The 13,511-nt window shown below is 36.2% G+C and overlaps 1 protein-coding gene across 1 annotated transcript; it reads left to right on the forward strand.

Annotated features, from left to right (window-relative positions):
• The first annotated feature begins 3,832 nt into the window (after window positions 1–3,832).
• Window positions 3,833–12,376, forward strand: LCN8 (lipocalin 8). The gene is made up of 7 exons (XM_051973613.1): window positions 3,833–4,024; window positions 5,807–5,943; window positions 8,442–8,512; window positions 9,782–9,886; window positions 10,404–10,505; window positions 10,608–10,633; window positions 12,190–12,376. The coding sequence occupies exons 1-7, from the start codon at window positions 3,833–3,835 to the stop codon at window positions 12,199–12,201; spliced, it is 645 nt and encodes a 214-aa protein (XP_051829573.1). The 3' UTR covers window positions 12,202–12,376.
• The last annotated feature ends 1,135 nt before the right edge of the window (window positions 12,377–13,511 follow it).

Raw genomic sequence — 13,511 nt, forward strand, 5'->3', positions numbered from 1 at the left:
ATATTTTCTCTGCTATACTTCCTATTCATGGAGCTTCCACCAATTTTTAACATATTTCCACAGGGTGCCAGGGTAAGTGCCAAGTAATCTAATCCTGTTAGTCTTACAAGAAAAGTAAAGAAGGCTCCTTGCTATTAACATGTTTGAATTGAACAGGTGACCTTACGGAGACAATTCTCTCAACTTTGTTTATGAATACATTAGTGACTGGAAACACTTACTGATTTTCAGAGGAAAAGTGAAGAGAGAGATACCATGCTTAGCAAAGCCATGTGGAAAACATTTTGGGACAAAAGGGATCTTAAGATGTCTTTGAAATCACATTGCTTTGTAAGCCAGATTTTTTTTCCCTCAGTAATATTTTATTTTTCTAAATACATGTAAAGATAATTTTCAACAATTATTTTATAACATTTTGTGTTCCAAATTTTTCTTCCTCCTTCCTTTACATTCCCCCTATCCCAAGACAGCAAGCAATCTGATATAGCTTAAATATGTGCAGTCCTTTAAAACATATTTCCATATTTGTCATATTGTGCAAGAAAAATCAAACCAAAAGGGAAAAAATATTAGAAAGAGAGAAATAAACAAACAACAAATAAAAAGGTGAAAGTACTATGCTTTGATCCACATGGGTCCAATGACAAAATATAAATCAGGATTACTGGAGATGGCCCTGGATGCAGGGTAGGGTGGAATTGAAGGTAACTTCAGAGGGAAAGCACTTACATTGAAATTGGGTCGGGCAGTAAAATCCCATGTGATATTTCACAGTAAGTCCCCTGCCCTTCATTGTGTGAGATAATGCAGTGAATAAAGCACCAACCCTGGAGTCAGAAGCACCTGAAGTCAAATGTAGTCTCAGACACTTGACACTTGACAGACTAAGCTCAGTCTTGAAGAAGGTGATAGTGAGAGTGATGGTTGGGAGGGCATTCCAAAAGCAAGATGTGAGCAAAGGGATGGAAGTAAAAAAAGGTGAGACAATTGTGAGTTGTCTAGTTAAGCAACAACATAGAATTAAAAGGAATAATGGGAAAAAAGGCTAGAAAAGTAGGTTGGAAATTTATTGTAGACAATGGTCAAGATGATATGCAAGGTGAAGGAATTTGGACTTAGTCATTGAGAGAGATGTTAGGGTGATATATATATATCAGAACATACATAAGGGATGGGGTTTGAATGCTTGCAGGAGGACAGTGCACAGAGAATGAAACAGATGGAAGGAGATGAGATCATCTATCAGTAAATAAGTACCTGCTGTGAACATGAAGCTCATGAAGGGATATAACTTTTTTTTTTTTTTTTTTTTTTTTTTTTGCTCTTGCTCCTGTGAGATCATGGTTGCTAAATAAATAATCTGAGATTCAATCCACATCTGTTTTATCTCTTTTGTAGTCCCTAAATCTGCAAAAGTCCAGAAAAAATGGATAAAATGTGTGGAAACAAGATTCATGATTTATCTAACTCTGTGTATGTGTGTGTGAGCATGCACATGTGTCTGTGTGAAGAGAACCTTTCGGTGTTTGGATATGTTTATTTGTCAAGAGAAAGGAGATACTTGACCAAAATTGGTATAGCCTGTCTACTGAAAAAGAGCTATGTTTTTTTCTTCTGTCTTGAAGAAAACGACAATATGTATGGGTTAGTTTTAGTCGATGTCACAGTTTATAAATCTGTCTGCTAAATTTGGTGATCCCTTGCCTCTTTTCACTGAAATGTCCTATTTATTTAACTGACTTTGAAGGTTATATTTTTCCTTTGAGAAGTATATTGTATTGGAAGAATGATGGGAAGTCTCAGAAGTCAGCTGAAAGGCAGTGTAGGGGCCTTGTCTGACTGTGCTACGGGCAAAAGGCTTTCTTCTACCTTTCCCTGCCCCCAATCCACCCTAGCCTTTTCTGCTCAATGGTTTGTTTGCTTTTGCTTCAATCCCACCTTTTAATAATCTCTCCTGTCCCTTTAATTAAGATGAAAGCTGAAAAGGACTTTGGAAAGATTCCTGTTATTTTCCCCCTCCAAATATTAGAAGGAATCACCACTGCCAGAAAGCAAGATTTAGGACCTCACTAGCTCTGAAGAACCAAAGGTGATATTAATCAGGGGGTAATGGAAAGTGCCTACAGGAGTGTGGCAAGCTGCTACAATTATGACACATTCCAAAGATCAGAAATAAATAATTTCAATGAGGAATTGTGTGACAGAAGGAGAAGCTATATTGGTTGTCTGTCAAGACAGAGGGATGACAGAAGAGTGCTTAGAGGTACCTTTCCAGATGTTGGGGGAATATGAGATAGAATCTCCAGCATGCTTGGTGGTCCTTCTATAGTTTAACTTTGGGAAGGACATGGGAAGGATGAGAGGATCATGAGCACATATAAAGAAATGTGAGCTGTATGGTTAGAAGTAGCTCCCAGATCTGTGAGATCATAGATATGTTTAAATATGGAAATGATTTTGGAGGATTTCCTCATGGTTCCCCCTCTTCAACCCCTAACATTATCTTGCCCCAACCTGCAATATATATATATATATCCCCAATTATCTTTCTCTTCTGACTTTTAGAAGGAGCTGATATGGTTAAAGAACTTTTCTCTGTGGTCGAGATGGAGGATAGCTGATAGATAGCCAGCCATCAGGAGAATATCTCCTGAAATTCTCAGGAGAATGGAAGAAAGACTCCTCGCACTCTGGGTGGACTCTCTGCAATGAACCACAAAGGCAGGGCCCAGAGAAGAGTTTCACGGATGGACAGATGATAATCTTTAACCTTGGCAGGAATGTCCATATTGGTGAGCTCCCAATAAACTCCAATATTTAGAGGGAATGTGGGTGCCCATGTAAAGGCAGAAACCGTCACAACCTGAATTTGCCTTTTTTCCTCTCCCACCTCAACTAAAGGAGAAATACATTTCCACTGTGGAATAAAAGGAAAGTAGTTTTTCTAGGAGCAAGAGAAGATTTAGAAAGTGAAGAAAGGGGAAAGGAAATATGGGGGGAAAGGATGAGTCTGAGGCATTAGGGAAGCAAAGGGCAAAGAGATCCATTTGCTGTCTGAATGAACTACTTTGTTATTAGCCTGGGCATTTTTCTGGGGAGTTCTAATGACATGGAAAAACTCATTATCAAATTTTTTTTGTCTCAAGGATTTTATAGGAGTGATCCATACTCTTGACTCTTGTCTTTAGGGCCCTATATGTTCCAATTTAGGCTTTGGGGACAGGTGGTAACAAAATGATGGCCCCCCAGGACTGTGTCTGAAAAGTTATCACTCTAGCAGATGAGTTTCCCAACCCTACAATGTGTGATTAGAATGGGACAGCAGGATAACAAATGACCCAGGCTTGATTTTTATTCCAAATACTTCATTTATGTGTTTCTTACTTTGTCCATTCTGCCTAGTCCAAAAGTACAGAATAAAGCAAAGGAACTCATAGGTAGAACTATATCTCTCTCAAAACATCCTCCCCATTACTTTTTTTTTTTTTTTAAGTATTTGCTGATTTATGTGTCTCCCCTAATAGAATTTAAACTCTTTGAGGACAAGAACTACTGTATTTCTAGATCCCAGCACAGTAACTGGCATAAAGAAGGCTCTTAATAAATGCTGATTGATTGATTGATTTTGATGATATCACACTTTTTTATGTTATATTTCCTGGACAGGGGATATCTCCCTATGGCAGATTGCTTTTTTCAACCCAGAGCCCCAGCATCCAAATGGTAGGTGTGAGTTTACACCTGATTGAGCTCCACCTTTGAGGAAAATTCAGTTAAGTTCTATCTTGTGACCAAGATTTGCTTAATGAGTTCCTTGCAGTTATTATACAACATGCAGAAGAATATAAATCCAGGGACTGTAGGCACCTGCGACTCTCCTTTCCTTCAGTCATCATTGATTCTTAAGGCTACTCCGGGTCAGATAGACAGAATGAAGACTGTCTTGCTTAGCATTCTTTTAGGAATGCTCACTGTGTTAAGGGCACAAAAGATTTTCTCCAAGGAGAAATTTGATTTAAAAAAGGTAATTTTTGTTTTTCTGTTTGGGAGTGAAGATCAAAGGTATTGTCAGTGGGGGAGAGGGAGACACTTGATTAAGATTTACCAGGATGGGCCCTACCTGGGCAGTTTCTTCATTTAGCAGTTGTATGGAAGGAACTCAGCTTTCAATCCCAGACAGAGCTGTTGTAGCTTTTGAGATCTGTCCTGCTCAGGTACCACTTCCAGGGGAGGAAGAAAGTGATTATAACCCGGAAATGAATTTTATACGTGGGATAAAGAATATCTCCAGGAAAATAATACCAACTCTAAAGCTCTAATGGTGAATTGGAAAGAAGAATGGATGGGGGTTTCAGAACCTTTTACATGCTATTGTTCTTCTCTGTCTTGGGGCATACACATTTAGGGGAGTATAACTTCTTCCCTCCCTCCCTCTCTTCCTCCCTTCTTCCTTCCCTCCCTCCATCTCTCCTTCCCTCCCTCCTTCCCTTCTTCCTTCCTTCCTTCCTTCCTTTCCTTCCTTCTTCCTTCCTTCCTTCCTTCCTTCCTTCCTTCCTTCCTTCCTTCCTTCCTTCCTTCCTTCCTTCCTTCCTTCCTTCCTTCCTTTCTCTCCCTCTTTCCCTTTCACTCTTCCTTCCTTCCTTCCTTTTTCCCTTCCTTCCTTCTCTTCTTTCTTCTCTCCTTCCTTCCTCCTTCCTCCCTCCTCCTTTCTTTCTTTCTTTCTTTCTTCCTTTCTTTCTTTCTTTCTTTCTTTCTTTTCTTTCTTTCTTTCTTTCTTTCTTTCTTTCTTTTTCTTTCTTCCTCCTTCCCTCCCTCCCTCCCTCCCTCTCTCCCTCCCTCTCTCTCTCTCTTTCTTTCTTTCTTTCTCCTTCCCTCCCTCCCTCCCTCCCTCTCTTCTTCCTTCCTTCCTTCCTTCCTTCCTTCCTTCCTTCCTTCCTTCCTTCCTTCCTTCCTTCCTTTCTTTCTTTCTTTCTTTCTTTCTTTCTTTTTCTTTCTTTCTTTCTTTTTCTTTCTTTCTTTCTTTCTTTCTTTCTTTCTTTCTTTCTTTCTTTCTTTCTTTCTTTCTTTCTTTCTTGTTAAATAACTTGCCCAAGATTATACAGCTAGTATGTATGAAGTGTCTGAAACTGGAATGACTCTAGAGAAGACTGACTCTATCCAATATGCCATTTAGCTGACCCTGGGAAGAATCTAACTTTCCCAGAAGCCATTCAGGCTGTGGTTGGCCAGATTTATCTCTCAACCATTCAGCCTTGGGGACATTCTCCATGCAGATGCACAGATATTACTCTCATGGATTTAAAGGGAAGACTTTGATGTACAAGGGAAGAGAATACTGGTTTGGGAATCAGGAGATTAGGGTTCAAGTTCCAGATCTTCAACTTGTTATCTGAGTGATTTTAGCTAGATTATTTAACTGCTATGACTTTAGTTTCCTCCTGTAAATTGAAGGGGTTATTCTAGATGACTTCCAGCTCTAAATGTATAAGAATGAGAATAAAGTACTGTTTATAATTTTTTAAAAAGCTGGAAAAAACTGTTCTCAATAATTGGAGAATGGCTGAATAAGATGGGGATATTATTATTCTGTAAGGAATGCGTCCAGTGATTCCAGTATTCCTCATGTTTAGAAAGAGGTTCCCTTTTGCTTATCTAGAACATAGTCATGATGTATATAGTCATTCTTGCCTCAATGAGAAAGACCCATCAGATTGATATTCAGAGTCATCTTCCCTAAATTCACTCTCCAGAGGGAAATAAGTAGCTATTATATTATTATATAAGCCAAACGAACTATTCATTTCAGTTTTCAGGCTTTTGGTATGAAGTTGGAATATCTTCCAATTTTAACCTATTCTTGAAACAAAAAGGTATCAAGAGGTTGGGAGCTGTGTTTGTAACACCAGTGGAAAATAATATAAGAGTGACAACTACTTTTGACAGGTAAGTGTTGACAATGGAGTCTCAATTTGATAATTAGTTTAAGATAGCAATGTTCTCTCAGGCTAGGTTTTTTTTTTTTTTTAAGTATTTATTTATATAAAACTTAAATGCAAAATAAGAAAAAAAAACAACATAAAAAAAAGAAAGGCAGAAAAAGGAAAACAAAACAAAACATTGTCATGTGCCCAGCAGGATATCAGGGAGGATTCAAAATATATAACAATATATTTTCATTTCAAGAAAGCTTATATATTAATAGAAGACATTTATGACTATCCATCTTTTCTTTGCATCCTTGTAGATTTTCTTTTATTCTCTTTTGTGCTTTTTTCCCTTTATTCTTTCTCCCCCCTTTTCTCCCCTCTGTCTTCTCCAAGCAGATTATACAGATATATATATTTATGTATACATACACACACACATACCTATCTACACATACATACATGCATATACATATATGCATATATATGGGTGTGTATATATGCATTTATGTACATATGCATATACACATAGACCTAAAGCAGTATTAATATGGCTAACATATAATGTAAATTTTCTCTCTCTTTTTTTCTTTTTTTTGCAAGGAAGTTAGGGTTAAGTGACTTGCCCAGGGTCCCACAGCTGGTAAATGTTAAATGTCTGAAGCCAGATTTGAATTTGGTTCCTTCCTACTCCAGAGCTAGTGCTCTATCGACTGTTATCTAGCTGCCTTTAGATTTCTCTCTTGATTGAAAGTTTGACTTTGTTTGAGATCAATGATTATTACTACTTTTTAAAAAATAAATTCTATTCCTGATCATTGTTTTGTGTTTATGAATATCTTTTATTTCCTATCCCTGTTAACTCTTCTACTTTACTTCTACTTCTACTTCCCATTAACTTGCCTTGCTGTTATTTAACCTTCCCCCCCTACTCCATGGATCCTTCTCTTCTTTTCTCCCTCAGTCTTTCCCTCCCTCTTTATCAGTTTTCGTTTTTGAGTTGTTCTATACATACTTTTTGGACAGCAGGCTAATTATTTTAATGAAAGGTTTACTACTACAAGCAGTGAAGAGAAAATAAGTCTATGACATCATGCAAGAAAAATTAATGGATTAAGAAATCAAGTATGGGGGCAGCTAGTTGGTACAGTGGATTCAGCACCAGTCCTGAAGTAAGAAGGATCTGAGTTCAAATTTGACCTCAGACACTTAACCCTTCCTGGTTGTATGACCCTGGGCAAGTCACTTAACTCCAACTGCCTCAAGAAAAAACCAAAATAAAACAAAAAAGAAATCAAGTATGGTTCTAATTGAACGTTTTTTCATCCATTAAAAAAATAGTTTCAGAATTCAGATTTGGGTGCTGCTCTTATTGATTGGACCTTCTGTCCAGCATTTTTCATATAAGGGTTCTTTTCTCTTCTATTCTTCCACTTTAATTGTAGCATGGTCCTAAATTCCCTGAAAACTCTGTGTACTTTTTCAGTCATCCATTCTACTTCCTTATTCCTTTAGCTAAGTGAGGCTTCATAATGTAATGGAAAGTACATTGACTTTGAAGGCAGGAAAGGCCTATCCTGAAACTAACAGTTTTGCGAACTATGGAGGGCTTCACTGAAGCTCACTTTTCTCATCTATAAAATGGAGATAATAATGTGATAAGATTGTAGTAAGGCAAGTGTTTTCTAAATCTTATATTGCTTTATAAATGTGAGCAATTAGTAACTGTCTTAATATCTAATATTTTCTAGAACATTTGAGCTACACTCTTTATTCTTTCTAACTTTCCTTTAGTGTAAGCTGAATTCTTGTTTTCTTCTATTTGTTCCCTTTATTCTTAACCCCAGAAACATCTTGGATGTCTTTGGTGTCATAGTCAGTTTCCTACATCCAGCCACAATTACCTATCAGTCTATAAATTGTTATATATATCATATATAAATATGTACATATATTTATGTGTATATATCATATATAAATAAGACATATATGAATTCAGACATACACACACATCAATGCTAAGTATAGTTCCTGGTACCTTAAGAAATGCCTTCTAACTGAATGTCAAATAAGATATCCATTTAAGGACAAAAATGGGGGACACTTTCCTATAACTTCTTCTTAGTTGACTTTCTTTTTCTTCCTCTGCTATTTTAAAGACTTCACTTGAACAATGAACTTACAACCCTGGAATTTGACAAAGAGAAGCGAGGTCTAAGGCCCCTTCAAGCTACAGTATTCCTTGTAGGACAAGCAGTTCCTCATTCCCTTCAGACTGGGTTGTGGTCACTTTCAGCATAGGTGACTTGCCTAGCCCTATGAGGCTCCCTGGGAGGAACTTTTTATCTGGAGGTTTTTGCCCAAGCTTTTAGTAGAGATATCCTTGCCCTGGATCTTCAGTGAAGAGGTCTTGGGAATGTGGGTATGAAAAGATCATAAGGGACAGTATTGGGAGAAAGAATTTTGGGATATGTTCTGGGAGGAGATTTGGTCTGACAGTATTTCTTTTCCCTCTAGATTTCATGAATGTGTTATAGAAAATATTTTGGGCAATCAAGTAGACATGCCAGGGAAGTTTGCATTTCCAAGTAAGTATTATCAGTAATCTTGGGAACTGGCTTAGTCTCAGCAACATGGGTTGGTTTATCTTTATCCTAATATTGCATTGGAATACACAACTAGGGCCCTAATCTTTTAATTTCTTAGCTCCAGAGGCCCCATTTTATCTTGTGGGATCACCCCTAACTCCACCTCATTATTTCCTCTGAGGACATCAATTTGACTATTTGATCTTGTCACATTTCATTAAGATTGTAATTCTAGAGCTGGAAGGTATCTTAGAAGCCATGTAGTCAACCCGCCACTCCTTTTTTTACACATGGGGAAACTGAGGCCCAGAGAAGGAAAGTGATTTACTAGTAGTAGGACAACTCACAGGTAGTAAACCTCAGAGGTAGGATTTGAACTCACATCCTCTGACTGCAAAGCCAGTTCTCTTTCTATTATATCATATTACCTTCATACTCTTAAAACATTATCTCTTTTGTTTCTTCCTTTTCTCCCCTCAAAAATCCCAAATAAAATACTTCCAAGATCCTGGATTATTGAAACATATGAGCACTAGTTCTCTCCATAAACTTATGCATGTTTTTTAGCCCTCCCTTTCTACCAGGTTAAGTTTTGATTAGGCCTCCCATCATCAGACTCAAAAAGCTAAAGCTGCTCATATTCAATCTGGGTTTGATACATTTTAAGATGGTCTTTATTTATAGAATTATAACCACAAAATCTATAATTCTTCTGGCTGTTTCTATTGCTTTAGGTCTTCCTTGTATTTTTGAATTTTTCATATATCTCTCTATACAGAATAATAATATTCCCTTATATCCATATGCCACAATTTATCTAGCCATTCCTTAATTATTTAACACATTACTTATTTCCAGCTTTTTTTTCTATTATAAACAATGCACCTTTGAATATTTTTGTATACATAGACCTTTTGTTTTTGTCAATTTGCTTCTTATTTAGGGAATAAAACTGAGGTAAGGTTCACTGGGTTCGAGGGTTTGAATGTTTTTTGGTAACTTTTTATTGTGTATTGTTTTATTATATAGTCCTTTATTGCTTTCTAAAAGACACAAGCAAATTTATAGTTTTACCAGCAGTGAATTAATATGCCTCATTTTATAGAGTCCTGTCATCATTCAGTGTTTTCATCTTTTACCACCAATTGTGGAATCACAAACTTGATGAATTTCTTCCCTTACCACATATTGTTTGTATTGTTTTGCTTTATTTTCAGATTAGTTATTTCAAATATTAAAAGTTATTAACTCTTTTGTTTTCTTTTACAGGGTCTAGGAAAGTATATGTGATAGAGACGGACTATAAGAACTATGCCATAGTGAATATTTCCATCCTAAAGAAAGGGATGAGACTTAACGTCTTGAAGATTTTTAGTACGTGCTGAGACTACAGATCTGAAGTCAGAGGGAATTATGACCTTAAAGAAGCACAGTGGATGTAGGAGATCATGGAAAAGCAGAATGATCAGTCTGGCTCTCATGAGACCGAGCCTCCACTCAGTCTCAAATATAGATTGCCATGGATTGGGGAGGAGAGAAGTGTAGCACAAATAGATTTCTTCAATTGTAAGACCAGTTCCTAACTCCACACACCTGGGTTTTATATTTACTCTTTTCCAAACACTTAATCTTCCAGTTTCTGTACTCCAGAAAGATCCTATCTGTACAAGCCAGAGTGATATAGTTTCTAATGGAGAAAAATGACTGCCATTCCTTGTTCCAAAATTAGCTCAGTTTCTAGGATATTTTATTTTACCATCCTACCATTGGGAACATTAGCTCTTTAGCATTATATTCCTTCTTTTCTTCTCCTATAAGACATTTCCCCCTGCCCTATTCTTTTCAATTCTTACATGATTCCCCAATTCTATGTTATTTATTTTGCTTATAGGTCGAACCCTGAAGAACATTGACAAAGGTTTGAAGAGATTAAGAGAAATCAGTGAAATGATTGGGATCTCCAGGGATAATGTATTCATGTTGATTTATGATGGTAAAAACACTTTTACCTTTTCAGGGGAAGAAATGCTGGAGTCTTTCTAGATCCTGGAACCCCTTTACTCTCTCTCTCACTAATTTTTCTTTCTTTTCTTAGAAACATGTGTGAAGATGATTAAGAAGGTGATTCCCTTTTCACCACTATTATTCATTGATATCAAAAGCTGGAGAGACACCACTTTTGTAGTCCAGGATGCTGGCCCCAGCGACACAACATAAATTGCTTGGCATTTGATGGACAAAGTTTTTTTTTTTTTTTCCTTTTTTCTTTCCTTTGTCCCTATATATGACAAGGAGCAAATCATAAGGAGAAAATGTTTTAACCCTGAAAATATTGAAGTGTTCTTAGGAATAACTTTGAAAGATGTCTGAGGGCATATTTTGCTCTTTAATGGAATTTATGGCCAACAAGTATGGATTTTGATAAAGTAGAACAGGTGGCTATGGAAGAAATGGAAAGTTGGGATGTATATGGAAGTATGAAACCTTTTTTTTTTTTATCCATTACCTTTTGCTCACAAGCAAACCATCTCACTTTATTTTCCCTTTATTATAAGCACTCTCCAGGAGGTATATTCCCATATTCTTCTAGTCTCCTGGGTCCATTAAGAGTAGTGAGAAGATGCTTTAAACAGGGATTTTTCCATTTGCAACCCTTTTTCACCTGAGAAATTTTTACACGACCCCAGGTATATAGGAATGTAAAATAGGTATACAAATCAAACATTTGCTGGTAAAAAATCGTAACTTTATGATCCTCATATTCAATTACAAGCCTCATATTGGGTCATGACCAGTGTAAGAAGTGTAAGTAGGAAATGGTAGCATAGGAGAGTTGTTTTTTAGACTCCCCTCCTAGAAAGCATATCAGATATTTGTATTATTCTGGAGGTAGGACTTCATGTCTGTGGGATTTGCTCTCAATTCTATTTTTCAGTAGTGATCCACAATGGGGATCTCTTTATTTAAGATTTCAAAATAGCCCAAATCAGTTTTTATTTGCCTTCAAGACAAATTTGATCTCAGAAAGTGGGTACTATTTGCTACCAACACCTCTAGTAAGTAATAAAAAGGCTTAGCCATTTTAATTTTGAACATCAAGAAACAGGCAGTCAGAAAATTTCCATATTAAAAACACCAGAATAAATTATTTTAAGCAACTGTTATAGGAAAGCCTAGGTTATTTGAGCATCTAAGACCCTTTTAATGGGTTTATTCTTATTTTTCCTTATATACGTTGAATAGGAGGAAGAATTTGAAAGCTGTTTCCAGGGGAGAATAATTAGTTTTTTTTTTAAATTTCAGACTGACTTGAATATCTTTTGATTATATACAAATTAAGTAATAAAAAGTCACTTAAAAGTTCCAATAAAATGGGTAGGGTAAGACAGAATAATTAATTCTAATTCAAGTCTTCAATATTTATTAGAAAGGAGATTATTACCAAGCTGTAATCAGAAATCAGTAATACCAAGTTAATAGCATTATAATTTTATTAAGTTTTCTCAGTGGTATTTACAAACATTACACACGTGTGTGTGTGTGTGTGTGTGTGTGTGTGTATATGTGTGTGTGTGTGTGTGTATGAATACTTTTATCTTGACTGATACTTATTAACCTCAGTCTCAAGTTGTTTGTACATGCATAACATAATTCCCTTTATTCTTTTTGTGTTGCAGAATAATTTGTAGGGGAGGATATTTTGGTTACTAATGGAGAAAGTTACCTGCTCTGCCTCCAAGGATTTACAGATGGTTCCCTTTATCTTTCCAGTCATCCTCTATTTCCACAGTCCCAATCTCCTTTGTGGAGTTAGTAAAAAAACTCCTTTTTTAGTATTGAATAAATTTATATTCCAAACTAGTCTATTATGTGTTGAATATCTTCTGGCTGGGATTGGAAGCCATTCTTGGGATCCAGATATAATGAAAGGAGTATGATCCTTAACTCACAGGAGAGTCTCTAGATAAGCAATGATTTTGCTTATACATTAAAGTGATAATGTGAGAGCATTACTTTGATTAAAAATCAGGACTTCTTAATTTTTTTCACTTTGTGATCTCTTTTTACATGGGAAATTTTTACATGACCCACATAGGTACATAAAATAGGTATACAAGTTAAACATTCACACTGAAAAAACCCCATAATTTTATGACCCCTACATTCAGTTGTAACCTATAGTTTAAGAAGCTTTGATCTAAATGACTTTTAATCCCAGGTTGGGAAGCTATTGAGTCATTGGAGCTGCTATATAGTGGGTTCTCTGATTGAATCATAGTAGTTATTACCTATTCTAATGACCATTCATTATATCATTTATTTCTAAACTTACCTCTAGCCTACGGCAATCTAATCAAAGAATTTATCCCTATCCAATCTTGTATAGAGACTAATAGTCTTCTCTATCTGAGTGGAATCTAAAAAAGATTGTTAAGAAAGTTAATCCAATCTCATTATCAGCAATGTTCTTCAGAAACTCAACTTCTGAACCGAGAATTTTAGAAAAAGAAAACTCTGGATCCTCTCAAATCTTTGTTTGTTAATAATCATTTCTCTCAAAGTTTTCTTTGTGTCTGAATCAAAAGAGAACTATCATCTGGTTTGGTGCACTGGAAAAGTAGTAGGCTGCAACACCTTGGAGGATGAATGAATGAGTGAAAGAACAAAGCATTTATTAAATTCTTATATACAAAGCACTGGCTAAGTTTTGATAAATAAGAAAGGAAGCTCATGCTTTTCAAAGCTCTCACATTCTGATGGGGGAGGCAACATACACAAAAGGTTTTAACTGCAAATCATATGGAAAGATCACATGTTCCTTAGACGGTATTGGCGAAGCAAATGCCATGCTTCTTCTTTAAAGTCATATCTAATATTACTGATCATTGAGCAATGGTCATTGATAGCATCAATTTCTGATATTGACTCATTTGACATTGCCAAGGACTTGGTGATATGAAATTTCTTTTCTTGGTCAAAAACAATTATGACTGTAGCC

Source organism: Antechinus flavipes, chromosome 2, assembly GCF_016432865.1.
Source record: "Antechinus flavipes isolate AdamAnt ecotype Samford, QLD, Australia chromosome 2, AdamAnt_v2, whole genome shotgun sequence".
Taxonomy (NCBI): domain Eukaryota; kingdom Metazoa; phylum Chordata; class Mammalia; order Dasyuromorphia; family Dasyuridae; genus Antechinus; species Antechinus flavipes.